Here is a 27840-nt window from a genome sequence, read left to right as displayed (position 1 = left end):
TACTGGTAGAGCATTTCTTTTCTGTGTAGATTCAGTCCCTGGTGTAAAATAGTTCTACTTGAGATCCTGGTGCACTGCTGCCAGCCAGAGTAGATAACACTGACTTTGATGGACTAATGGTCTGAAGCAGTATAAGGTAGCTTCATATGCTGATGCCTAAGAGATTCAAACTGTTACAGAATTCCACCAAAACAGACATCTCACAGATTTTGCAGTGCTACATTCAGTCTGTGAAGATGCATCCATTCATTTTGCTTATTTTATGTTATCCAGAATCTGAGGCTGACACATGTATGTGTCCCCACAGGGTGTGTACCCGCCCCCCCAGCAGTCTAGGGATTACTCTAGATCTGGATATATTCTGGTTTGGGCTACACACCTTCTTCAAAGGTGCTGGAAAGAAAGACACCTCTAATAAGCAATAGCAAGCTTTATTGACTAATAAGGAGGAAAGTAAAGTCATCAGTTAATCAGTGGCAGTTTGTAGATGCAATAATGACATTCAAACCTATTATCCTATTTTACTATAGTGTTGCACCCTCTTCTGATTCTGAGGGGCCATTTATGTGCTGGGTTCTGGCAGGGATCAAAAAAAGGGGGCTACTGAGATGAGAGAGAGTAGCAGACAAATGGGTAGCAGATGATGGGGGCTAGAAATTGCCTGAGACCAGGGCCTTTTTTATAGCAGGAACACACAGAAACGCACAGGAACACAGTTCCAGCTGACTTGGTGTCAGGGGGTGTGGCCTAATATGCAAACGAGTTCCTTCTGGGCTTTTTCTACACACAAAAAAGCCCTGCCTGGAACTGAATCCAGAGGGCTATGGTTAAGGATGCTGGGAAGATGGGACTGAGGGAAAGTTGCTGGGTTGCAGAAGTGCCTAGACAGGAGGAGAGATCTGGAGCTCTGGTGGTGAGATATAGGGAGACAAAGTGTGACGGTGGAGCAGGATGATGCTGTAGATAGAATGGTACTTGCTGGTGGTGGTATGAAGTTTTTTGCCTGGATTAAGTTACAGAGGAGAGAGTAAACACAAATAGGGAGAGGCATTATTTTGGCTTATTCTGTTGCCTAATGCTTGTATAGCAGTGGAGATCGGTCTGGAGGAGAAATTGAACCCATTTTGTGACTAAAATTACAGTCCTTATATACCTAAAGTTGCTCTTTTTAAAAAGAGAGTCCTATGATAATTTCCAATTTATGTTCTAGTTTTCTGCTTCAAAGAAAATTATTTCTTTGCTAAGTGTTCATGGCAAAAGCTGATTGTGACATGATTAACTCAAACACAGTAGACTGTTATTTGCTTTCAGATGTCTTAGGATGCAGATGTGTTTGCCCTATAATTAACTCTGGAAGGAGACTAGGTTGCTCCCAAGGATGTGTTAGATATTTGGCTTAAGAAAAATCCTTTTATGTCCTCTGTACTATTTGTCCTTTACAGCCACAAGCACTGACCATTTCTTGTGGTAGGAATTTGAAATGATCTGAGTTAATCAAAGTGTTTGCTTTTGCTTTTAAGATGAACCTTTTTTTTTTTGCAGAAGGGATGCTCACTTTAAATTTTAATTAATTTTCACTAGCATTAATTCTTTGTGAGACTCAGAGTCTAATCTATGCTGCTTCTTTTCCTGGCCTTTTGGCATCTGCACTCTGGATATGAAAGTAAGGAGGGGATGCCTTTAGTTGCTCCTTTTTGTGAGTTCAGGAGTAGCTTGAGTCCCTAGATGGAGAACATAGGGAACCGAGGTCTTCCCATCCTAGCCTGAAATTCAAGCCACTACTCTACAGTGATTTATTTAAAAGCCCTAAACTCCCAAAAGAAATGTTCTTAAAATGCAGTACTATTTTGCAATTCAGCTATCAATACATCCAAAATTATAATTTAAGCCTTCCTATAAATCCCTACCACCACCCTACCACATTAAAATCTGCTCTTTTCTCCAACTGAAACAGAATGAGTGATCCTACCCAGCCTTCTGAAATTTTGATTGGTTTTTTTGAGGGGTGGGGAGAACTGGATTGGGTCAATACAGTGGCAGCTCTTAGCATCGCCTGAGTCACGTGGGGGGTGCCCAGTTTGGTGCCCCCCCAGGGCCAGCTGCTCTAGGCAGTCACCTGTTTTGCCAACTAGCTGGGCTGGCCCTGGTTGTAATTCAGTTATATTTTATCATTGCTTTACACTAATCAAGTTTTGGCAATCCAGTGCTATAATTAGTGTGTGTGTGTGTGTGTGTGCACCCACATGTATTTTACGATGCAAGAAAATAACTCCCCTGAACTTGGTGTTTGCTGAGGAATGTTTCCATATTCTTGATGTACATTGTAATTGAAGAAAGTTTGATGATAACTAAAAAAAAAATAGGTTGCTATGTCAGAGCTAACGAAACTTACGAAGGCAAGGTAAAAATGAAATTAAAGTTTAAATGTCTTTCACGGAATACACTGAAGTCAGGAAAATGCTTGAACTTTCTTCACAGCATCTTGTTACCATGTGGAGGATAATCTTGTTCAAGAATGCGAAAAATTTATAGATGCTAGCTTCATGGAGTCCTTTTTATCTAGTTTTTTTATCTGCCAAAACCAACTTCAGTGCAATATTAAGGCTGAGAATTTATTTCCATTAAATGATAAAAAATATATTCCAGCACCTTTTCAGCCGTTTGGAGTCAGTGTTATATGCAAGCCCCATGTGCAGGGCCTTCGTTCTTTTCTGTGACTGGTTTTTGTGCATGCTTAGGGATTTCTGTGTATTCAGACTTCTCAGTGTATAATTTTGCAAGAGCAGAAGCAGAAATATGTCACAGATTTAAGTAGGACAAAGAAAAGAAAATACTTCTTTATAGGATACATAAATTTCTTGTTGAAAGTAGACAGCCATTAGCTTTTAGATCACTTTTAAAAGATATTACACAAATTCATCATGCTTAAGTCCATCAGTGGTTATTAGTCTGTGCTCCCACATGTAACATGCCCTCAACTTTCTCTAAATAAAAATATGCAACATTAGGTTTTAAGCCTAGCCCTTTGCATTCTGTGATAGGTTTCCACTTACAGGGAATTATTAAGGATGGGAAACTCTGAAAAATGAATCCTCCACCTCCTGCCTGGAGTGGTAGAGTCTAATATACCACTTCAGCCCCTCATGCCACCTTATTCTGCTGCTTGTCTAGACCAGGCCTCAAGGAGCCTTTTGGAGCCAGAGCACTGCTGAATATCTGAACAGGTAAGGTGGGAGGAGTCTGATGTGGTTTAAAATAAGAAATATGTCCTTCATTTGGAAGAAGGGAACTTTGAAAGCAGAAATGGAGAGAAGGCTTGACTTATGAATACAAAATCTCCAGGAGCAGTAGACACTTAAATGAAGAAGCCCAGAAATGTCTGGGAAAGAGAGAAGCCTAAATATGACTTGAGACAGAAACTTATTAACTTCAAGATTTTTCGGCCTAATTTACAGAGGGGTAAGATTTAACCTACAGAGGGAGGATTGAGCATGTTGCCTGCGTTATTTTCCTTTTGCTTGGTTGCTGTTAGATAATGTTTGCTCAAAGCTATGGATTCCCTTGTTGTAAACCAGTGACTGCAAAAACAAGAAAAGTTAATGTTTACCTAAACACAGTTTCACCTACACCTGGGAATAATTCCTTATTCTGTAGTACCCATTGTGAAACAGACCTGGGAAGCAGAGGCTGCTCTTATAGAATACTACAGTGATTACACCGAAAGATCGATTCCTACTGTTGATTTAGAAGTGCCAAATACTGAAAGAGGTGAGTTTTTAAGAAGTGTTAATATTGTATGATATTACTTTGATTCAGTGATGGAAAGTTTCCACAAAGGACTATGTAGATTATGATGGTAAGCCCAGGTTCTCGTGCCCCCTGTACACATGCATACAATGATCTCAGTCTGATGCTTTAAAATATGAAAGATTGATTCATAGACTTGATCTTCTTCTGGCATCTGCTGCTGCTGTAGCCTAGTCCATCTGGGGTTGGTTCTTAAAGGAGACATTTCTCAGTGACATTGTGTATTTCTACGATGTGGCCCATAGAGGTGGTAGCAAGAGGAGGTGATATGAGGATTAGAGATCTTCCTTGGTTGAGGTGAAGGAAGAGGAGGCTAATCTTCTCCACCTGTCCCTGCCAACTGTTTACTGCTGGCATCCATCACATGCTACAATAATATGAGCACAACAGCTCTCTTACTCTGCCTGCTTAGAATTTCCCAGCCATGCACATAGAAACACCAAAGCACCATGCCTGAGCATTACGAGGCAAGAAAGAGTCCCAGGTGCATTGAAGAGACTTTTCGCCTTCCAATAGAATAGAATGGGAAGAGTTTTTAAAGACATGAGATGAGGAAACCCCAAGCACTAGCTCTTTTGTCTCCATGGTTCCCTTCTAAGTTCAAAGGTAGAAATTTGCCATTCATCTCCTTTCCCTCTCTCTTTGACACACATTCACTGCATCACACCCTGCCTGGCTCTGATAAGATCAAAGAGGCCAAGAGGGAGATACTGGGGACACAGAAAAGGCAGGGCTTTATAGACACCTGGTCATATAGATTGATTTATAGCTGTGGAGATGGAAGAGTGGGAGTACCAAATCTCTGCCTGCTGACTTCCCTGCCACATACATCAAATTTCTTCCTCCCTCACCGTTTTTTCCTCAGTTTTACTCTGTCAGTAGGAGGGAGTTGTAATCTTGCAAACTACTGTGCAAAAAGATAACTGGTTATTGACAAAGGCACAGAAACGTGCATTGTTTGCCCTTCTGTGGCTTTTCCCACCTATGGTTCCTAAGTGAAGAGCTATTCAGTGTTGTTTTTTCCCAAGTCATAAGTTGCAAGGTCCTCAAACACAGTCTGTTACCTTCTCCTTAGTTTTACAGTCTCATCTGCTTTCCTGGTCTAGTAGTTGTCTGATAAATCAGGCTGCCACAATAACTATGATAGATCTTCATGCTGATAGCAGAGAATCTATGCTGGTGCCAACTCAGGTTGTTGGCGCATGAAGGACTTGATATATGGTGCTAGAATAATAGCTGGTTATATCTGTCACATATTCAAGCTTGGAAGTTTTATGGAAAAGTCAAGAAGTAATTTCATGCATAATGTTCAGTACCTTTAAATAGAAAATATATGATTCCTCTATTCCTAGAATCCCTTACCAAAATTCCTTTGTTTCTAAGTTGTATATGTATATTAAACTGGTGCAGTATAGTGGTTACAGTGCAGGGCTAGGATCTTGGAAACCCAGCTCTGAATCCTTACTCTGCCATGGAATCTCACTGGGTGACTTTGGGCCAATCATACACTCTCAGCTTAATCTAGCTCACAATGTTGTTGTGAGGATTCAGTGGAGGAAGGGAAACAATGCATGCTACTTTGAGTCCTCATTGGGGAGAAAGGCAGAGTATAAATGAAGTAAATCGATTAAATAAAATTTCATTTCCTGAGAATTGGTGTACTATATTCTCAGACTGATGGAGCTACAAATCAGGAGAACACCGATTCAATCCTCAGTTCTGCAGTAAACTCAGCGGGTAGAGGCTGGCAAGACACTGTCACCCTTCTGGACTCTTCTGAATAACTTCCTCATCCAAGGAGGCAAAAGAAGGCTGAGATTTGCTGTCTGCTTTGGAAGAAAGATGCTGTTTGAGGATCCTGAAGCTCCCAGTTTGTTCTGTTCTATTCAGGATCCCTTGACTTTCATACCCAAGGCTTAAGAAACAAGTAGGTGCCAGGAAACACACTGGCAGGTACCATGTAGCACCTGTGGCCATCACCATATTGACAATCATTGCTCTAGGCCCTAGCACCCACTTGGTGACCCAAGTTAAATTAGGGAAAGTCCACCAACTGCTAATATGAACCCATGGTCAGCATGGTGTGGTGACTAGTGTCGAACTGGGATGTGGGTGTCAAGCATGCATATTTCTAAGTACAGTGGTGGGTTCTTAGACAGAAAGCAGGCCGCTAGTATCCACTGCTTCCCTCCCTTTTTCAACGATTGGGTAAACAGTAAATCCATCTAGCCCAAGGATGTTTACGCTGCAGCCTGGCTTTGAGGTGCCTCTCTTCCACATTCACACAGACAGTTCTTCTCAGGTCTGGAAGAAGTGTGAGAAAGGGAGATGTTTTTAATAACCTAAATTCCTTAGTAGTAAACTAGATACTATGCACTAACCTTTGAATCCGTGACTCAAACTGCATCTGTATGCTATCCTTTGAAGTGATCCTATATAGTAACAGCGTAATCATGTATACGTCATTACTTCCAAGGATTCTGTCCTTGGTAAAGCTTCAGAGTTTCTACAATAAAGCAACTTTTTATTTAACAACAAAAGATTGATTATTGAGAAATATTGATGCTTGACATTTTGGAAGTAATCTTACTTGGGGACGTAACCGAACTGGAAACTTTCTAACCATATGACAGAGAGCGCACCAGATAACAGAGAAGCCCCCGACACTCCAGAACAACCAATTGGTGAAGACCAAAGACCCGGTACCGGCCCTAAGCAATCTCCATGGCAGATACATAACGCACAGAGAGCAGCAGGGAGAGGGTCTCCGCTGCACATACAGCAGCTGTTCATCACTCCCAAAGTGTGGGTCCCCCAAAGATCAACTAGCTTGATGGACGAAGCACCCGCTCGGAGAGAGGCGATCCTGGCATTGCCTTCCCTGCATTCGAGGATGGGAGAGGACAGCGACCAGGGCACCTCGGAGGCGAGTGGCGGAAATGATCGGAATGAGGGGGGAGAATCGTGCCCCGACCCAGACAAGGAGGAAGAGGAGGATCCAAACCCAGACCCTCGAGAATTCCTCCGAACGGTGAGATTCAAGATGGCGGAAAAAGTGAAAGGGTTGAGATACGAGATGCAAACCAACGCTACATTCATGGTCCAAGAGGTGAGGAGGCAGTTAGAGCAAGCGCTGCAGCCACCAGGCCCGAGAGGGGGGCAGCCACCTCCGCCCCCCCCGGTGTTACAACAACCCATTCTACTGCAGCCACCACTGCTGCCACGCAACTACGGAAGGGGCCACAAGCTAGATGCCACCTTTGATGGGGATCCTGAACAGGTGGAGTACTTCTCCATCCAAGCCAATAGCTTTATGTACTATTGGGGAAACACCTTCCCAGATGAATTCAGCAGAGTGAATTATTTAGGGTCGAAACTGAAAGGAGCAGGCAAACGGTGGTAGGTGAGCCTGTATGAGACCAGAAGCTCCAAATTAGACAACGTGGCAGCATTTTTACAAGCCCTGCTGACCCAATATGAAGATCCGCTACAGGCGACCCAAGCCCTTACCACCCTGCAAGACCTACAACAAGGGTCTAAGGCCATTCGAGAATACGCGGCTGAGTTTCGCACGAATGCAGCCAAAGTGCGTGGCTGGAACAAGCAGATGAAGATAGAGCAGTTCCAGAGAGACCTGAACGCGAACATGTTGGATCAAGCCCTCCAACAGGCTCGCCTCACCATGTTGATGGGGTGGGTGCAACTGGCTGGTGAAGTAGAAACTAATATGAAGCGAGTTGCTCTCCAGCACCAACAGCAGCAAGGGGGGACATGAGTCTCAGCCGGGGGCAAAAGCAGAGGAACGGAAAGCAAACCAAGGGGGGAGAGTCACCAAACCGACTACCCCCAGACATTGCTTTTGATATGGCGACCCAAATCATCTGGCCACCAATTGCCCCCTTACTCCAAAGACCAGAGCACCCAAGGATGAGCGAAGGATCCAGCGAAAGGCAGCTCAGTGGCAGCAACCCCTCGGAAGGAAGAAATCATTGTTGGGACAAGTTGGGAGAAGGTGACTGGGAAGACAAGCCGGTGGGAAATGGGGACGCACTGAGAGGTGTCGAGCAGCAGGTCACGGAATCAACGACACCATTGAGGGGGAGAATAACTGGGACTTTATTTTTCATCCCATTGACTTTACTTGAACCCTAAACTAAAACGGTTGATGCGTGCCAGGGCCTTACTAGACTCGGGATGCACTAGAGACATAATCATGCCCAAATTAGTGGAAGCCCTGGGACTCACTACAAGTCTCCTGCCGCACCCCATACAATTTGAACAGATGGATGGGACAGTCATGAGAGGGGAACCCTGCATGGAACAAACCCACAAAGTGCCGATAGGAATAAATGATCATTGGGACACAGAATTTTTTGTAGTGGCCCCCTCTTCATCCTTTGACGTTGTCTTAGGGGTAGGATGGCTAGCCAAACATGAGCTGGACATAAAGCGGGGGGACCAGATTATATACTTCAAGGATGAGTATTGTGAACACCACCACTGGGATGAGGGTTGGGGTCCAGAGCTGCCTCCGGTAAATGAGAAATTATGCCTCACTATAGAAGAGGTGAAATTGATCCCTAAGGAGCATAGAGACTTAAAACAAGTGTTTAGTGAAGAGGAGGCCAAAGAACTCCCACCTCATCAAGACACTGACTGTGTGATAGAATTGATCCCAGGACAAAGCCTTCCGAGAGCCAAATTGTACTCTATGGGGTGGGCCGAGAAAGCAGAGCTGCGCAAATTTCTGGATAAAAACTTAAAGCGGGGGTTCATGAGGCCAGCCACGGCGCCACATGCCGCCCTAGTGCTCTTTAGAAAGAAGGAGGACGGGGGGCTCAGACTTGGCACGGATTTTAGGGGGATCGACGCGATTTCAACCTCGAATGCGTACCCCATTCCATTAATAAAAGATTTACTAAGCACTGTCAGAGGGAAAGATTTTCACAAAGTTAGATTTGCGTGATGCCTACTTCCGGGTGCGCATAAAAGAAGGGGAAGAATGGAAGACGGCATTTAATACGCTGATGGGACAGTTTGAATACTTAGTTATGCCATTTGGATTACAAGGGGCCCCTGGAGTTTTCATGAACTTTATCAATGAAGTACTATGGAAATACTTGTATAAAGGGGTGGTGGTGTACCTAGATGATATAATTATTTATTCCAAGGACTTACCAGCTCACGTGAAATTGGTCAGAGATGTCTTAAAAACCCTTTACAAGCATCAGTTGTATGCCAAACTATCCCAATGTGAATTTCATCAGACGGAATTGGATTATTTGGGTTTTAGAGTGTCAGGAAAGGGACTGGCCATGGACCCCGTAAAAATACAAGCCGTATTAGATTGGGAACCCTCGAGGACACTTAGACAGCTCCAATCCTTCATCAGATTTGCGAACATTTATCGTAATTTTATACAGGGATTCGCCCACACCATGCTCCCCTTAACGGACCTTCTCAAAACAAAAAGGAAGGGTTCAGACGCCAAACGGCCGGGGGCCAGTTTAGATTGGACAGCCAAGTGTCAGGAAGCATTCACTAAACTGAAGAGATTGTTTACCAGTGAACCTATTTTGATTCACCCCAATGAATTAAAACCATTTGTGGTCCAATGCGATGCTAGCGACATCACTGTGGGGGCAATTCTCATGCAACCCGATGAGGAGGGGGCTCTCAAACCATGTGCATATATTTCCAAGAAATTTTCCCACGAACAGAGGAATTGGTCAGTGTGGGATAAGGAAGCTTTCGCAGTGACTTTCACTTTAAAATCGTGGTTGAGAGGGTGGTTGGAGATCGTGGTTGGAGGGTGCAAGAGTCCCCTTTGAAATATGGATAGATCATAAAAACCTAGAAGCCCTAAAGGGGTGCAGGAAGCTAACTCAAAAACAAATAAGATGGGTGGGATTCTTTGCCAAATTTGACTTCAAGTTAAAACATATCCCTGGATCTAAGAACACTTTAGCAAATGCCTTGTCGAGACTTCCTCAGCACAATAGCCAAAGAGAGAAGGTAATCGATTCTCTCATATCCCCCAGCCAATTGGGGGGGAGCTGTAACCACACACTCAAAAGCGAAGCGTGAGAAAGTAGAAGAAAAGTGGGGGTGGGGAGAGAGACTGGTTACTGAGGTGGAGAAGGAAGAGAACGCCATACCGGAAGGGGTAAAGAAAGGCGAAGGGGGGGTTTGGTACAAGGACGGTAAACTCTACGTGTCCAAGAGCCTCCGAAAAAAGGTGCTCCAGTTTTGTCATGACAGTAAACTCTCTGGGCATTTTGGATATGTCAAAACCCTACATCTAGTGAACAGACAATTTTGGTGGCCGTTCATGAAGAAAGATATTTCCAATTACGTTGCTTCATGTCCTATATGCTTTATGGCCAAAAGAAGGGGGGTGAACGTCCTGGATTGTTACAACCACTAGAAACAGCAGCCAGACTGTGGTCAGTAGTCTCATTGGATTTTATTGTAGAACTCCCCCCCTTCTCAGGGAAGAACCATAATTCTTGTAGTAGTGGACACCTTCTCTAAACAAGCTCATTTCATTCCATGCTCGCAAATACCCACTGCCAAGAAATTGGCCCAATTATTTTTCCAACGCATGGTGAAACTACACTCGTTCCCGGACAAGTTAATTAGTGACCGGGGCGTTCAGATCGTTGCCAACTTCTGGCGGGAGTTTTGTAAACTGACTGGGATTGAGCAGGGTCTCAGCGCCGCGTATCACCCGCAGACAGATGGACAGACGGAGAGGGTGAACGCTCTGCTGGAGCAATATTTGAGGTGCTTTGTGAACTATCAGCAATCCAATTGGATAAACCTCCTCCCCTTTGCCAAGTATGGATACAATAACAGCATACATAGTTCCACTAAAACCTCTCCATTTTTGATAGTGAATGGATATGAGGGAAAACTGTTTCTGCAGTTACCAGGGGGAGTGAAACCAGAGGTATCATCCACTTTTGAACAATGGTGGGGAAAGTTGGTGAAGGCATGGAACAATATCCAAGAAAACTTGGACACAGCAAAAAAAACTTACAAAAAACATGATAAGCACCATTCTCCCTCTTGGGACTTTAAAGTGGGAGATACAGTGTTCCTATCTACCAAAAACCTGCCTTTACACAACCATCTAAGAAACTGGCATACAAGTTCTTGGGACCTTTCCGTATTAAACGTGTGATCAATAAAGTGACTGTGGAACTTGATTTACCTAAACTGTTTAGTAAGATACACCCCATCTTTCATTGCAGTTTACTTCTCAGAGATCCTGGAGCCACGCCTTGGCATCCCCGACTCCAAGTTCCAGAACCTATTCCAGTTGGGAATCAGAATCATCATGAAGTGAAGGAGATCTTAGATGCTAAGCTGAAGCAGGGTGTCTTATATTTTCTGATTAGATGGAAACATTTTTCTGTAGCCCACGACAAATGGGTCGAGGGCTCAAATGTCAGAGAGCCAGAGCTGATTAAAAAATTCTATGCAAAACAATCTCACAAACCCCGGAGAAGATCTTAGGGGGGCAGTATGTCAAGCATGCATATTCCTAAGTACAATGGTGGGTTCTTAGACAGAAAGCGGGCCGCTAGTATCCACCGCCTCCTTCCCTTTTTCAACAATTGGGCAAATAGTAAATCCATCTAGCCCAAGGATGTTTACGCTGCAGCCTGGCTGTGAGGTGCCTCTCTTCCACATTCACACAGACAGTTCTTCTCAGGTCTGGAAGAAGTGTGAGAAAGGGAGATGTTTTTAATAACCTAAATTCCTTAGTAGTAAACTAGATACTATGCACTAACCTTTGAACCCGTGACTCAAACTGCATCTGTATGCTATCCTTTGAAGTAATCCTATATAGTAACAGTGTAATCATGTATATGTCATTACATCCAAGGATTCTGTCCTTGGTAAAACTTCAGAGTTTCTACAATAAAGCAACTTTTTATTTAACAACAAAAGACTGATTATTGAGAAATATCGATGTTTAACAGTGGGGGACTCAGGTTCAAAACCCACTGTCTCCTAGAATTTTTTGTTGTGTATATATATAATTTTTTTATGGTCACAAACCAAAATTCATCACAAACTGGGCCTGGTTCATGGTTCATGAACCTTAGTTCATGCCATCCTCCCTCCCCCCCCAACCCCCCCCCTCCCATGACCCTCTATAATAATAATAATAATAATAATAATAAATTTTTATTTATATCCCGCCCTCCCCCGCCGAAGCAGGCTCAGGGCGGCCTCTGAGGTGGGTTTGGGAGGTTCGTGTCGATGTCAGCAGACACATCGGCATCAGTGGTGGGGCTTGGAGAAGGCATTTAAAGAGATTGCGTGAGAACCCACAAACTTTCATGAACCTCCATTTTCCTAGTTCATGTCCAACCCTAGTGGTTGCAGTGTGGGACTTTGCCATGAAAACTTGCTAGGTGACCATGGGCAAGTTGCACACTCCCATCCTAAATTACTTCACAGGATGGCTGTAATGATAAAATGGAAAATGATGTAAACTGTAACCAAGGGAGGATATAGATGAAATAAAGAAATAAACTTGGACTTCTGGTTTGGGCGGCAGCCACTAAAGATGCCAAAGGTACCTGCTCCAAGGCTTAGGGTTACTCTAGACAAGTTTTATCTCTGTTTTTTTTTATTAATTAGCCTGTCTAACCTCCTCTAGGAAATGAATTTAGTACTGCTAGACGAATACCATTGGCCATATAATTTAGAAATGTTTTATTGTTGCTACTTGATAAGCTAATTATTACATTGTATTTGCTTTTGGATCATATCTCTCATGTAGGTCATTGTGGAAAAACATTTGCCATTTTGAAAAGATTTTTAAACCATCATCCTTCTACAGCACCTTGGTTAGTCATTGTGGATGATGACACTTTGATAAGGTATGGATAATATAATCAGAGGTAGCAATGTTGTACTCTTCCTTACAAGTCAACTTATTTGGAAACCACAGTTGAGAAACTAACATGCAGTAACAGAAATCTCAAGTGAAATATGAAGTTTCAGATAGAAGAGCCAAATAATTTGAGCTAATCCAAAACATTTCAAATGTTAAATAAAATGTCAGCAACTAGATACATTAAATACTCATGCCAGAACATTGGATTAGTGTCCTGAAAGATGGCAACATAGTATGTTTTCAATAACAGTGCCAATTCTGCAACAAACATTGCATATTGGGAAAGAACTGCGGTACCAGCATAGGAATAAAAAATAATCTCCCCAGCATCTCTTCCTTGTTTTTAAATTGGTCTGTGCCATCTTCGAAAATCTGAAGTCATTTTGGCTGCAAGAGATTGTAATAACAGTTTCATTTTTAGAAGTTTCACTCAAATTCTGCCAAAAATTAGATACTGTCTTTTTCTGTACACCTGCTGCTATTTTCCTATGCCTTGTATGCAGCTGTTTTGATCTTGTTCTGACTGTAATACCAAGATAATGTCATCATGGGTTCACAAAGGGAGAGATGCAAGTATATTTGAAATGATGGTAGTGTAAAATAAGAATGTGAAGTGTGCATGTAGACAAGGGGAAGGAATACGGCAATTACACTTTTCATTTAACAGAAGGAAAAGAGAAGTATTTGATGATTGTATGACAGCAAAGGAGTCTATGGTTTATATGGAAATATCAATACTCTAAAACCAGTACTAAGAAGAATAAAATGCCTGACACACATTTAAAATCTGAATTACTTTTGAATACGTTCTGAACTGCAGATTAGATGTTGCAAGCAATAATTTTATCCTTCACAAAGAAAGTAATGGCACAGAAAGGACAAACCATAGCACTGAAAGACATCTTATGCCTAATAGTCTGGTTTCTGTACAATTCTGCAATGTTTTTTTTATTCAATCCATGGTATTTATGGAATTTAGCATCTAATAGAAACTTCAACATATCCTATCTCTTTCCCAAACTGTGTCTCTGAAATTGATGTCTGCTGCTTTGAACATCCTCGCTTTTGATAGAACATACTGTTTCTGTCCATTTGATTAGTTAATGTTCTTTGAAGAGCTCTGTCTGTTTGTGCTTAGATGCTACTATGAAAGAGTGCCCCTTGTCCTTGTGAGTGGCTTGAGAAGTGAGGCATGTGCTACACCATGGCCAGCAATGCCAAACAGACCTGGGCAGCTGCCACTCTCTGGATTTAAATTTGTTCTGGCAGGGATGCACTTCACAGAATAACATTCTGGCAGTAAAGATCTGCATCAATCAATATGGGTGCTGGAGGCAAGAGCATTGTTTTATCCACTGATTCATCCTTGATGCATTAGCTGATGCCAAAGTCAGAAGCATTATCTAAACATTATCTGATTAGAGTGTAATTTCTTCAGTGCTTTTGACAGAATGAGATATAGTTGTCCACCCACCAGTGACAGCTCATACTCCATGCTTACATGTTGGTTGCAATGTCACTTGGAAGTCAATCACATAAAAGGAATTGATAGCAAAATCAATGGTAGTTGGGGAGTGGGGAGAAGATCTTAACAATGAACATTAGAGACTGAGAAGCAAGGGTATATTTCTACTCTACCTCTTTTTTAAAATCTAAACTGTGAAACACCCAGCTTTTTAAATCAAGAATACCCATTTTGGAACTTGCTTGTGCCGCTTTCACTCTGTAAACTCTGAAACATCCAGCTCATACCCACCTTGGAACTTGTTTGTTCCTCTTTCAATCTGTAGTATACATTTTATTTGATAACTATTTTATATGATCTTCCTGAAAGGATTTGACAGTTTCAGTTTTCTTTTATCGCCTAATATCCTTTTAAGCAGTTTCATTCTTCTTTTGCATACCTGTCTAGGCAGTAATCTGGTTCCATCAAATAAAATTATTTCACTCTGCTAATATGTTTCATTTTAAATACTCAGGGCTTTTTTCCTGAGTATTTAAAATTTTCCTGAGAGCCAGTTTGGTGTAGTGGTTAAGTGTGCGGACTCTTATCTGGGAGAACCGGGTTTGATTCCCCACTCCTCCACTTGCACCTGCTGGCATGGCCTTGGGTCAGCCATAGCTCTGGCAGAGGTTGTCTTTGAAAGGGCAGCTGCTGTGAGAGCCCTCTCCAGCCCCACCCACCTCACAGGGTGTCTGTTGTGGGGGAGGAAGGTAAAGGAGATTGTGAGCCGCTCTGAGACTCTTCGGAGTGGAGGGCGGGATATAAATCCAATATCTTCTTCTTCTTCTTAGAAAAAGCCTAGCAGGAATTTATTTGCATATTAGGCGACAACCCCTGACATCAAGCCAGCTGGAACTGTGTTCCTGTGCATTTCTGCTCAAAAGCTCTGCAAATACTAAATATTTGTAAACAGAGACCACAATGCCCTCTCTGTGCGTGCATGTGTGTGTATGTGCATAGAGCAAGGGAAAGAGAATATATGTATGACTATAACTAGGATTACTCTAAATATCCCTGAAAGTTAGCTATTTTTCCATTCTGCCTAGTGAACTGTCCCATGTAGCTGAAAACTAGCAAATCTACACCATCTAAGGAATTATTCAATTAGAAAGATAAAGACAAAAGCTTACTGTGCCTTGAAAAGTTACTACTTTGTTGCAGTCTGAAGTATTTGCTGTATTTTTCCAAAGCAGCATGTGAAAAAGTCTCAATAGATTTTTGATAAAATACAAAAATGGCCCTCACAACATATGAAATAGGAGAATGATGGTGAACAATGGTGAACACCCATAGGGTTTTCAAGGAAAGAGACGTTCAGAGGTGGTTTTCCATTTCTTGCCTCTGTGTAGCAAGCCTGGACTTCCTGCGTGGTCTCCCATGTAAATACTAACCAGGGCCAACCTTGCTTAGCTTCAGAGATCTGATGAGATCAGGTTGGCCTGGCCCATCCAGGTAAGAGCTGAATAGCAGAATTGTCTTCATAAACTGAACATAAGACCATTTCATTCTCTTACATTACACGGACTCTGGGACTTCTTAAAGCAAACTGAGGAGCAAATGTAAGCCTTGAATTAACTCAACTATAATGTTCTTGAGGAAAAAGCTAACTTGGTAGGATCACATAGGGGGATGATCTCATTGCAGGGTGGACCTTTGACCATCTAGTCCCCAGCTATCCAGATTAAATATGCAACATCGCTTGGGGTTTCTGAACTTTGCATTACTAAAAATTTTGAATCTCCTCAGCTGCTTTGATACGAAGACCTTACATTGGAACTTACATTCCAAGTAATTTTATTAGAAGCAATTTAACATGCAAGTGTGATTAATTTACCTGGCTCCATCTCATGCCTTTGTGGGAGTGTGTGCGTTCAGAATGATGGGATACTGCTTGCTCTCCTGTGCAGCATTGCCATGGTACCATAACAAATGATTACTTATAGGGTTGGACTGCAAGATATTTGCAGAAATTCTGAAGTAGGAAATATTTCTTTTAGAATGCCCAGGACAGTTCTGCTCTAAACCAGCTTAGTTTTCTGCTGTAATATAGAATTACATTAAAATGATAGAGTTTTATGAAGATGTATTGGCTTTTGAGATCTGCAATCATTCCTGTTTGCTACCCATTGGGAACAGCCTGGAGAAAATGATAAATGTTTACTTTAAATTAAAGACCTCATGTTGCAAGCAAACATACATATTCCTTTTAAAGTAATATTTCATAAAGTATATAGATCATACTTCAGAGCAAACCCAAGAGATTTTTTTAAAAAAATTCACCTCCTTAATAATGTATTTTAAGTGAATGTCTTCTGACTATTTTATCTGCAGTGTCAACAATTAATATATGTGTGTTTTGCTGTCATAGATCTCGTACTGCCACTTAGGCTGACAGCTTAAACGCTTTGGGATTGTTTAAAGGCTTTAAATGTATCATTTTGGAATAATTGTAGTTAAATGCACTACTTTGTCTTATAGTATCTCTAGGCTCCGGAAACTTCTCAGCTGCTATAACCCCAGTGAACCAGTGATTCTTGGAGAACGTTATGGCTATGGATTAGGATCAGGAGGCTACAGTTACATCACTGGAGGAGGAGGGTAACTCATCTCATTTCAGTTCTTCTGAGAACTAAAATTTAGGATAGATAAAAGATTCCGTCCATAGGAATCTCATAATGGGCGACCTTTTCCCCACAGATGGATGTTTCTTTGAACATAATTGGGACCAGTGTTCCCTCTAAGCTAAGTTCATATGAACTAGCTCACAGTTTTTTAACCTCTAGATCACACATTTTTGTCTTAGCCTGCTCAGGAAGGATGACCCCTGGACAACACTAATTTCTGCAGTAGCTCACAGCCTTAATGCCTGTAGCTTACAAAGTAGAATTTTTGCTCACAAGACTCCGCAGCTTAGAGGGAGCATTGTTTGGGACTACTGGGGAAAATAATCACAGTGTGTATGTTTCCGGTGGCTGGATAATAATAGCAAGGCCCAAAAACATAGGGATCTGTCTTCCAGAGTTATGCTATAACTTGCTCTGCTATGTAAAATTAGTACAGATAGAAATGCAATTTTTTTGTGAAATTTGCATGCTGAACAAAAGAAAGTACTTTGGAGCTCCCAGCATTTTAAAACCTTTGTACTGCTACTGTTTAAATTGTGATTATGGGTGATGAACCCTGTCTTTCATAAATGAACTGCATTTGGGAGTGCATCTCCAACTGAACATCTTATTTTTGTCAGTAAGTTAAAATGTTTGTTAAAAATGAGTGACTCTTCCTAAGATCATTGTTGTTTGAGTGTCACTGGTGATGAAGAAACCACATAATGTACAAAATTGGTTGTTATCAGGGGAGTTTTTGTAGAAAAAGCCCAGCAGAAATTCATTTGCATATTAGGCCACACCCCCTGATGCCAGACCAGCTGGAACTGTGTTCCTGCTCAAAAAAGTCCTGGTTGTTACTGACTTTATACAGTTGTGCTATTAACTCTGTTAGGACAGTGATTCATACTAGCATGATAAACTTAGTGTTGATGTTACCTTGTCTAAATGCCTTTAACACTAGGAGACTGTTAGTACCATGGATTTGTGTCTGTGATAATCACTGAGAATTTTTTTTTATAATCAAACAAATATATACCTTAAATCCCTTGCTAATTTTATCCCTCAAGGATGGTCTTCAGCAGAGAAGCAATCCAAAGATTATTTGCTAGTAAATGCCGATGTTATAGCAATGATGCCCCAGATGACATGGTAATTGGAATGTGTTTCAGTGGCTTAGGAATTCCAGTAACACACAGCCCTCTCTTCCATCAGGTAAGCACTGAAAAATTAATTTATCTATATAACATATTTCTGCCCACTCTCAGTTTAAAGAATTCATTAGGCAGCTTATAACAATAAAATAACAATTTAAAATAATTATCAGTATATTGAAAACCCAAGATCTGTCCCTTGTGTGGCCTCATGTAGCTACAGGTACAGCTTACAGTTCTGCAAGCCAAGGGAAGCCTCAAGGTTTACAGAATGATTTGATTTTAAAATGTGGGAAAGTTACTTCGCCAAGCAGAAATAGAGATACAAACTTTGCAACCCTTCAAAGCACCGCTGTTTCTTGGAACTGTGATTGTACTTCCCTTTTTGCTTTGAGGAATAAGTAGTAAAGTTTAGTGCCCTCTCCCATGTATGTGTGACTTGCCCAGTGCTGGGAGAGAGGCATTGAACTCTACAGTCAGTGTTCAAAAGCACAACATGAGGCAGAGGACCAGGCATTGTAAGGAGTTGCCTTGCCACCAAGAGAAGTAAGTGATAGGGGAAGCAGAGGATAAGGTGTGGGCCAGGAGCAGCTGGGGTGTGCAGCTTCCCCTCCCTTTGTAACACTTCCTTTTGTAAATCTGCAATATCCAGTATGACAGCATAAACACAAGATACTAAAACCAGAATAGAGAGGAACAATAAAAATCAAGACAAATCCTGTGTTAGTAATTCATAAATATCTGGGAAAATAGGAATGTTTTCACTTGGTTTTTCAAGTTTATCAAATTTTGTTTCAAGTATACAGTTGGGGAGAGGGAGTATCAGGGAAGAACCACCATAACTGCAAAATCTCTGTCTATCAAATCCACCCATCTCATCTCAGATTGAGTTCTCTTGAAAAAGATCCTGTCAGTCAGGTGATAGGGGAGCTGACAATCCTTATATCCCATGTGCTACTTTATAAGTTAATTACTAAACACAAGATAAGCATCTTATATTCCAATATTGAAATCAGGATATAGAACCATAGAGTTGGAAGGGACTTCCAGGGTCATCTAGTCCAGCTCCCTGCGTGATGCAGGAAACTCACAAATACCTCCCCCCCACACACATCCTCAGTGACCCTGCTTCATGCCCATAAGATGGAAAAAAACTCCAGGATCCCTTGCCAATCTGGCCTGGAGAAAACATTTCTGACTGACCCCGAAGTGTCAATCAGCATTTCTCTGGGTGTGTAAGCAGGAGCCACAAGAACTAAGCACTGATACAACCCTTCCTGGCCTCCTTCTCATGATCTTTGGATACTTAAATCTGGTGACTGGAGCTGTGAACAGGTAAGACAGGTCTTTCCACAAACCTGAAAGTTTTGCAGAAAAATGTGATTTTTTTAATCATCCTACTGGGCATCCTAAAAAATCCAAAAATGATTAAAAGTAATTTTCTCCAGGGAAACAGAACTCTGTTCTCTGAAATTCAGTTGCAATTCTGGAATATTCCCAAGTTCCACCTGGAATATGGCAGCCCTAGGCCTGAAAGCAATTTCTGCATGTCGTGATACCACCTGACTTGCATGACTGAACTAGGCCTGGCTGCTTGTTACTGTTCAACATCAGCCACCTTATGAAACCAGTGTGGTGTAGTGGTTAGAGCTTTTGAGCAGTTTCTGTGAGACCCTAGTTCAGATCATCATCTTGCTGTGAAAACTCGCTGTGTGATTTTAGACTACTCACATACTTTCAGCCTAACCCACCTCACAAGGTTTATTTGTAGATAAAATGGAGGAGGAGAGGATAATATAAATTGCTTTGATCCCTACTGTGGAGAAAACTGAAGTATAAGTGAAGTAAATAAAGAATAAATATAGCCAAAGATTGGGAAGGTGATAAAAGGTAGTTTGGTTAATGGCTAAGAAGAAGGGAATGAGGCAGGGAGAGGTGTCATTTCCTCCAGGGGAATTAGGCTTGTCAATTTCCAGGTGGGGATAGAGGCTGTTTTCCACATGACAGAGATGGGTTCCCCTGAAGAAAATGGCTACTTTGGAGGTTGGACTTTATGGCATTATCTCCTGCTGAAGCTGCTTCCCTCCCCAAACCTCGCCCTTCAAAAGGTCTGTCTCCAAATCTTCTCAGCCTTGATCTGGCAACCCAAAGGGGAACTGATCTCTGTAGTTGAGAGATCTGTTGTGATTCCAGGAGATTTCCACACACACCCCCACCCAAACTTGGCAACCCTAGGAAAAGAGAAGGAAACAGGAAAAAGAGAGAGACACTGGGAGCTTTCAGGAAAGGGAAAGAGGAAATAGTGGGAGAGGGGGAAATGAGATGCCTCCTGCAAGTCCTTGTGGGTTCCCACTTGTTCATTTATATTGTCCTTAGAATAAAAGGCATTTCTAAAATACTGTTACTTATTGTGCATGTTCTTGTCAGTTCCAAGGCCTGGGATGCATGGGGAGCAGTTACAGCCTCTAAATGGAATGTTGTCACTTTGTTTGGCAGGAATACCAAAAAGCATTCAAGTGATTAAGCAACAGAATGACAAATAGAGTTTTCTAGCAGGTGGCTGTAGAACCTTTAAGAATAAAGAATGAGGAAGAAAAGCGTGGTTGAAATTAATAATATTGCATTGCTTCAAAATTATACTTCAAAAATGTGACTCATGCCCTACTGTTTGTTTTAACACAAAATCAAGAGAACTGGGCATATTGCTTGTCTGCATGTAAGAATTCTTTTCCCATTCTGATTTATAATTTAGTACTGAATCAGTTCTTTCTTGTTTCTCAAAGTTTTGCAGAATGCTGATTTCAAAATTTATAGCTCTAAAAACTTGGTTATCTTTCACAGCCACCCCCCCCCCCCACTATGATAGATCAAATTTCATCAACTAGTTTTAGCATTTTTGTATGTTTTGATAATTTTCTTGGTAGAGCTATATATTTAATCCTCTCTGCTAGTAAATACTTCACTGATAAGTCAAACAGAATATTTAGCTATTAAATCATCATTTTATTGGTGTGAACAAGACCCATAGCAAAAGTGGCACAGGCCACCTGTCCGTGTCTTCCACAGTTACCTAATAGCACACAGGATGCCAGACAGGTACCAGCAAAGGCATTTTAAAGTTTGTTTTAATGTCTAGGCTGTTCCCCAGGACCCTGTACTGAGTGGAAAGGCAGCATAAAAATGTTTTAAATAAATATAAAATAAGTATATTATGCAGCCCATCCAGAAATAATACATACTGCTAGCTAGAAACTATTTGTAAATATTACATAAAAGCAATAATAAGGAGATGGCAACAAATATATATAGTAACTATAAAGGAATTGGGACTTATTTATTTTTATTTTAGTATATTTCTATTCCGCCCATTTCCTTGCTGTGCACTCCATTATACCCTGTGGAGACCAGTAGGTATTGGGGGGGGGCTGTTTTTTGAGGTAGAGGCACTACATTTTCAGCATAGCATCTGGTGCCTCTCCTCAGAATTTCCCAAGTTTCAAAAAGATTGGACGAGGGGGCCTAATTCTATGAGCCCCCAAATAAGGTGCCCCCATTATTTCCAATGGAAAAGGCATTTAAAGGGAGCATGGCCCATTTAAATGTGATGGCCAGAACTCCCTTTGGAATTCAATCGTGCTTGTCACTACCTTGCTCCTGGCTACATCCCAAAATCTCCTGGCTCCACCCCCAAAGTCCCCAAATATTTCTTGAGTTGGACTTTACAACCCTAGTAGGCATTCAGCTGTGAGGAAATTCCAGTATTATTGGATTAGTGCTGAATCAGGCCCCATCCACCTTGGACTGCATTCCCAGCAGGAATTCACAAAGTACTGTCTGAAAAGCCTCATAGTCTTGTTAGGCCCTGAGGGATAGTTGTTGCAGATTTAATTAAGGGATGCATTTTTCTCATTTCTGTTTCATCTTTTCTTCGTTTGGTTTCATTTCAAATTAGATGTATGAAGTAATTTTACAAAATAGTATACCATATCTATATTCCTATGTTGAATAGCTCTGGATGCTATTGAATTTAATATGACATAATTTAAAAGTACACTTGAGGGTACAGGTAGGTGGCAGCTTCTGTTGACCTTCTAAACAGCTGCCTGGCTATGTGCATGAAGATTGTTTTTTCTCTGATCTGGGCAATTCAGCATCTGTGAGAAGGATGGAGGAAAATTCTGTTTGAGCTTCCTTATCTCTGTCATTCAAGAGTAATCATGCTCTCTGGAAGGACAGGACTTGTAAAATCTCTTTAAAATATATCAGGGGTGGCCAACAGTAGCTCTCCAGATGTTTTTTTGCCTACAACTCCCATCAGCCCCAGCCATTGGCCATGCTGGCTGGGGCTGATGGGAGTCGTAGGCAAAAAACATCTGGAAAGCTACCGTTGGCCACCCCTGGAATATATTATTATTATTTTTAATTACCTGAATTAGCTTTGGAATTACTGTTGAGAAATATTAATGATTAATCTCTTTATTCATACTTTAGATGCAAATTTAAAAATTTAATATAGCTACTGTGAATTTTAAAAATTGTTTTTGCGTAATAGTTGTCTAACATTTAAATGTGACCCAGTGACACATAGATCCTGTTGCGATTCTGAGAAGTTATTCATAACTGAATTGTTTTAATTGTCTTGGTTTATTACCCTTCTTCTCTAAGGTAAAGTGATTTTTTAAAAAAAGGACCAATACTTATGGATATTACACATTTTGAGTTATTTTATCTAGCTGAAAGCTATAGTTTTTCTTTGTTAGAAGGGTAGTTATCTAAATTGCTCCCTTAATTTCAGTAGACCAGTTCCCCAGTTCTCTGTTAGTATATTTGAGATGGCAGTAGATTGGTACAAACTGTGCAATGGATAACTGAAAGTATTGTAAACTGCTAACTGTTTGCATCTTTTGTTTCCTGTGGATGACAATTCTTCTGTTCTTACAGTGGAAGACTGGGGTTGCATCAGCCCCACTGTCACCTGATGCTGTCCCACTGAACTTTGTGTTGACATAAGTGGTCTACATATGTAGAGTCCACCTGGTGTAAAGTGGTCTTTACACACTGAATTTGAAAGTCTTCTTTCCTAATTTAAGAATAATTGAGACCTAGGATTTACTGGATTGCATTATTTCTGTGATTCTGCTTAATTGGTCTAATAAATTCTTATTATACATGACTTCTTTTTTACATCCTGCCTGTTCAGGCTCGGCCAGTGGATTATCCAAAGGATTATCTCTCCCATCAAGTTCCGATTTCCTTTCATAAACACTGGAACATTGATCCAGTGGATGTGTACTTTAGGTGGCTAGCACCAAAACTGGAAGATTTCCAAGAACGACATATACGTGTCAAGGAGGATTTATAATATGTAAAAACATTCATATTTAAATATTGCTGTAGGCTTATATTGGAGCTACTGAATTTGCTGTTGTATTTATACTTGTCACCCATATTGTATACAGTGCTAAAGGCATGCTCCATTTCTACTGTGACTATATTACCTGTGTGTGGAAGAGTCTTACAGGATGTAACAGAGCCCTGTTTTCTTCCTTCCAAAACACAACTTATACTACTTATGGATAAGGATTTTGGAGGTATATACAAAGCTCACATTCTCCATAATGCCCCATGATGCTGACAGTATACATGAGCCAGTTGGGGGAGAGACAGTACTCTGTTGAGTCTTTTGGGAGTTGTTCATGTATAGAGAGAGTGCAGTGGAACAAGTTCATGCCTTAAATATCCCTCTCTCAGATGATATATATTCAACCATGTATATACATTTATTAAGTGGATTTAAATACATATCTTCTGGAATTCAGATTTTTAAAACATCACCTGTTCAGTATCAAGATATATTTTTAAAAACTCCTCATGTATCAGCAACCTGTTTAGTTTTATTTTTTCTAATTGACAGTGGCATATTAGGGTCACAATGATAAAGTGTGTTACAACACCTTTTGAGTTGCAAATGATTTTTGATTCTTTGTCCCATGATATCTGGTACTGTATGGAAAGAGAAACAGGCTTGATCAGACTGTGTATGAATTGTTAAGATGAGAACCTGTATGTTGTCTTCTCTATGCATCAACTAGTATCTTTAAACAAATTCCATTTATGAATAATTGAAGAAGTACTGACCACAAGGTGTCCCTACCCAAGCATATGTATCCTATGAAATCTTTGGGAACTTGCCCTTTAGATACTTACCTAATGTGCTCATCATGTGAGTTGTATGTGCAAGACTGAAATCTAGCTGAATGCTAGGATAGCAGCATCTCATTTGCTGCACTTATATTACTTCAGCTATGCTACACATCTAAAATTCTACACATGCACAACGAAGTCCAATTTGTTAAGGGGAGAGGGACAAGAATGGAGATGAGGGGATTTGATGAAGAAATGCACACTCGTCTGTTGAGAGTTACAAGATGGGGTAGAAATCTTTGTCCATTCCGAGTGAGGGCAGGAAGCATTGTCCTCATTCTGGTTTGGCCTGTGTGATGCTCTTATTTAATCAAATCTGATTGGCTGCATGATGAAGTGATCAGCAAGATTTCTTCACACTGCCTACAAGTTCTCTGACTGACTGGGAGTAAGTTAGGAAAGAAGCCCTTTGTTTTTAAAGATTATGCTAGATTAGAGACATCTAGCTGCAGACACCTGCCAAATAAAAAAACGGTAAGTCAAAAGCAGTGTGGGGTATATTTATGCAGTTCTCCCTTTAATTCTGAAAAATTCTTTTGGGTAAAAATTCATTGCAGGCTTAGGAAAGAGATTGTATAAAATATGTTACTACAATTTTGATGTTTACAGTGAATTTCTTCTGTTGAAAGCAATTTAGGTGACTTCAATTTATTGTAGCTTACTTTTTTTTTTAACCAAATACAGGGTTGTAAAACCATCTTGCATAATTGTTTTCATATACGTTAAAACATTTTCCCCTATAACAGAATTTGCCTGATGTGTTCCAAAGTAATACAGTTCTTACCTCTGGGAAAGGAATTTCTCAGTCAGGAATTACTGGAGGAGTATGGTCATGCTTATGAATGTAACTTAAGGAGGTATGAACAGTAAGTGCATTCAGGATGAATAAACATTTGAACTGGAGGAACTGGCATTGTGTATTTTCCCTTCTCTTGAGCTCAGTGCCTTAAAGTGTAGATATTTCTACTGATTTCAGATATTCTATTTTTTTAATGTGTGCTATGTATTGTTATTTATGTTTATTGTTTAAAACTGTGTAAATGTAAAATGGAATAAAACAATTATTTAAAGTTCTGGAATATGTTGTGCTTCAGTCCTTTGTCAACAGTCAGGAGAACATCTTCCCACAATCTTAATTCCCGGGCAGGAACACAAATGGGAGAAAGTCCTTCAGTTACCCCAGGCCCCCGTGTAGCGCTTTATTTCTGATGCAGTTTCCTCCCTCCCACCCCCACATTGCAAGGCAGCTTTAAGATATGAGGTCTGCCAGTATAAATATGGTGCACCCATCTGATAGATGGGCTAACTTGCTGGAGGGATTTAAGTATAGAGTGACTTTTGCATGGAGCAGAGAAGTGATAGTGGGAAATGATGACTGGGTCTCTTCTAGGCTTAAATGTCTGATTCTCAGAGGTGAAATTTACTTAGAGCATTAATCTCTTTCATAGTTACTCCAGTCATTTAACACAGGAGTACTTGTACTAAAAAAGATTAGGAAATTAATACTTCAGTCTTCAAATCTTGTTCCACCTATAGATGTGGTCTTACACTGTAGGACAAGGAGTCGTTTTTGTGTTTAAGAAAGCCAAGAGTCAGTTTAATTCATCATTTTGATTCAAATGCTATTGGCATTTTACATTTCTGACTCTTGTCATCCCTCACTGGTTGAAAATTTAAATCTGCTGAGTTTTATGTAAACTCTCGTAACGGATGGCAGAATTCAGAACCTTTTTCTTTATTCCCAGTACTTGGGGAATATATGTAAATAAGATGCAGTTTGGTGGCAGAAAGGCTGTTTGCATTTAAACACTTTTCCTTAGAGGACTAATATACAAATATTTCAGCAAAGGAACTGAAGAACTGCAACAAGACGAAATTAGAAATGAACTGTATTTTAATAGCACAATGCAACAACAAGGCTTCTTCAGTGTATTTAGAACCACTTTTCTAAAAAAAGCAAATCTGCTTCAAAGTCATTGTTTCTTTGGTGGAAGTTGTGCCCCCTCACCCAGCCATGTGGGATTTTAAGACTCCTGCTTCCATTGATAAGGTCCCTGTTCTCTCAGAGCTATTGTTTGGCTGTGGATAGTTGGTGCTGGGTATTCTGGATTTTCCTGAAGTGTGGCTGTATCAGAGATAGCTGTATCTGTTTGTTGAGGCGTGCATGTGGTGGCCATGAAAGGGTCACTTCCTCTCTTCACTTGTTCTTCCTTATTTTTTTTCTTGGCTCAGCATAGGATGACCTTCAGGAGCAGTGCCACATTATTTGCATTATGGACTTACTGATGAACTGTCAACAACATGGCTTTGCATGTCCTTTGCAGGAAGGTTTTGATATACAAACAGCCTGATTAGCCCAGTTTGGTCTCTGGCCATCATCAGGGCTTTTTTTTGTAGCAGGAACTCCCTTGCATATTAGGCTACACCCCCCTGATGTAGCCAATCCTCTAAGCGCTTACCGTGCTCTTCTTATGGGGCCTACTGGTCCCTCAATACTGTCTCCTTCAACTGACGGATTTCTCAAGGTCTCCAGCAGATGACTTTCTCAGGCTTTCTAGCTATGGTCTAAAGAAGTGTGCTGGCACACAAAAGCTTATAGCTTGAATAAAACTTTGTTGATCTTAATGGTGCTACTGAATTCAAACTTTGTTCTACTGCTTTAGACCAACATGGATGCCCTCCCAGATCTACCTATGGAGGTGTAAATGGTAATACTAAGAGATTGAACCTGGGATTTTTAAATTTTGTTTTTGCATACAGTGGATGTATGTTGCATCTTCCTTCAGTTTAGCTGCACAGAACTATACTTCACATATTTTGTAAAAGCACACTGGTCCATGGTTTAAATTTTCATTGTGTTTTTTATATAGCAGTAATCTGCTGCTGTTCTTTTATGATGTGGAGTTTGATGCTGCATTCTGTTAATGAAGTCCACTAAATTTCATACAATATCCCCCCTGATTAAATCACGGGGCTATATTGCCTATGGCTGTGAAGCACGGAAAGGGATGTATTTCCAGGAGACAATTGGCAGCTAGGTGGGGAGTACTTAATCCTTCCTATATCTGTCTGATCTTCTTTGCAATTTTTCTCTCTGTCCAGTTTTCTTCCTAGCTGAAGACAAAATATAGCTGAGGGGGAAATGGCTGGGTAGAAGAAGTAATTCAGAACAGAAACTGTAGGCAGCTACAAGGCTAAGTCTTCCCTAAGTTTTCCTGGCCCTGAATTATCATTCAGTGGTGAATTAATGTCAGTGGCAAACCACCCCATTAAAAAGTCTGCCATGAAAACATTGTGATGTGACGTCACCCCAGAGTGGGAAACAACTGGTGCTTGCAAATGTAGGTCCACCCCACAGTGTAGCAGTTACAGCATCAGGCGAGGATCTGGGATACAAGGTTCTAATCCCCACTGTGCCATGGAAGTTTACTGGGTGATCTTGGGCCAGCCACCCACTTTCAGATTGACTTACCTTACAAGGTTGTTCTGAAGGTAAAACAGAGGAAGAGTGAAAGATGCTGTAAGTCACTTGAGTCCCATTTGGAAGAAAAGATATAAATTTCTAAATAATATTACACGCCATTATTCAGTCTGAAAAAAGTTCTGAAGATATGTCCCCCAAAGCTAGCTCAATGAGGCTCCAGCCACCCC

General features: G+C 40.9%; 1 protein-coding gene across 1 annotated transcript in view; it reads left to right on the top strand.

Annotated features, from left to right (window-relative positions):
* B3GLCT (beta 3-glucosyltransferase) overlaps positions 1 to 25268 on the top strand; it is an 86374-nt gene extending 61106 nt beyond the window's left edge. The window contains exons 11-15 of the mRNA XM_060234718.1: positions 3655 to 3768; positions 12608 to 12707; positions 16707 to 16826; positions 17902 to 18046; positions 23186 to 25268. Of these exons, the coding sequence (XP_060090701.1) occupies positions 3655 to 3768; positions 12608 to 12707; positions 16707 to 16826; positions 17902 to 18046; positions 23186 to 23347 (641 nt within the window). The 3' untranslated portion in view covers positions 23348 to 25268. The remainder of the gene's footprint in view (positions 1 to 3654; positions 3769 to 12607; positions 12708 to 16706; positions 16827 to 17901; positions 18047 to 23185) is intronic.
* The last annotated feature ends 2572 nt before the right edge of the window (positions 25269 to 27840 follow it).

The sequence above is a fragment of the Heteronotia binoei genome, chromosome 3 (genome assembly GCF_032191835.1).
Source record: "Heteronotia binoei isolate CCM8104 ecotype False Entrance Well chromosome 3, APGP_CSIRO_Hbin_v1, whole genome shotgun sequence".
NCBI lineage: Eukaryota > Metazoa > Chordata > Lepidosauria > Squamata > Gekkonidae > Heteronotia > Heteronotia binoei.
The sequence above is the reverse complement of the archived record's forward strand: the minus strand, read 5'-3'. Positions and strand labels throughout refer to the sequence as shown.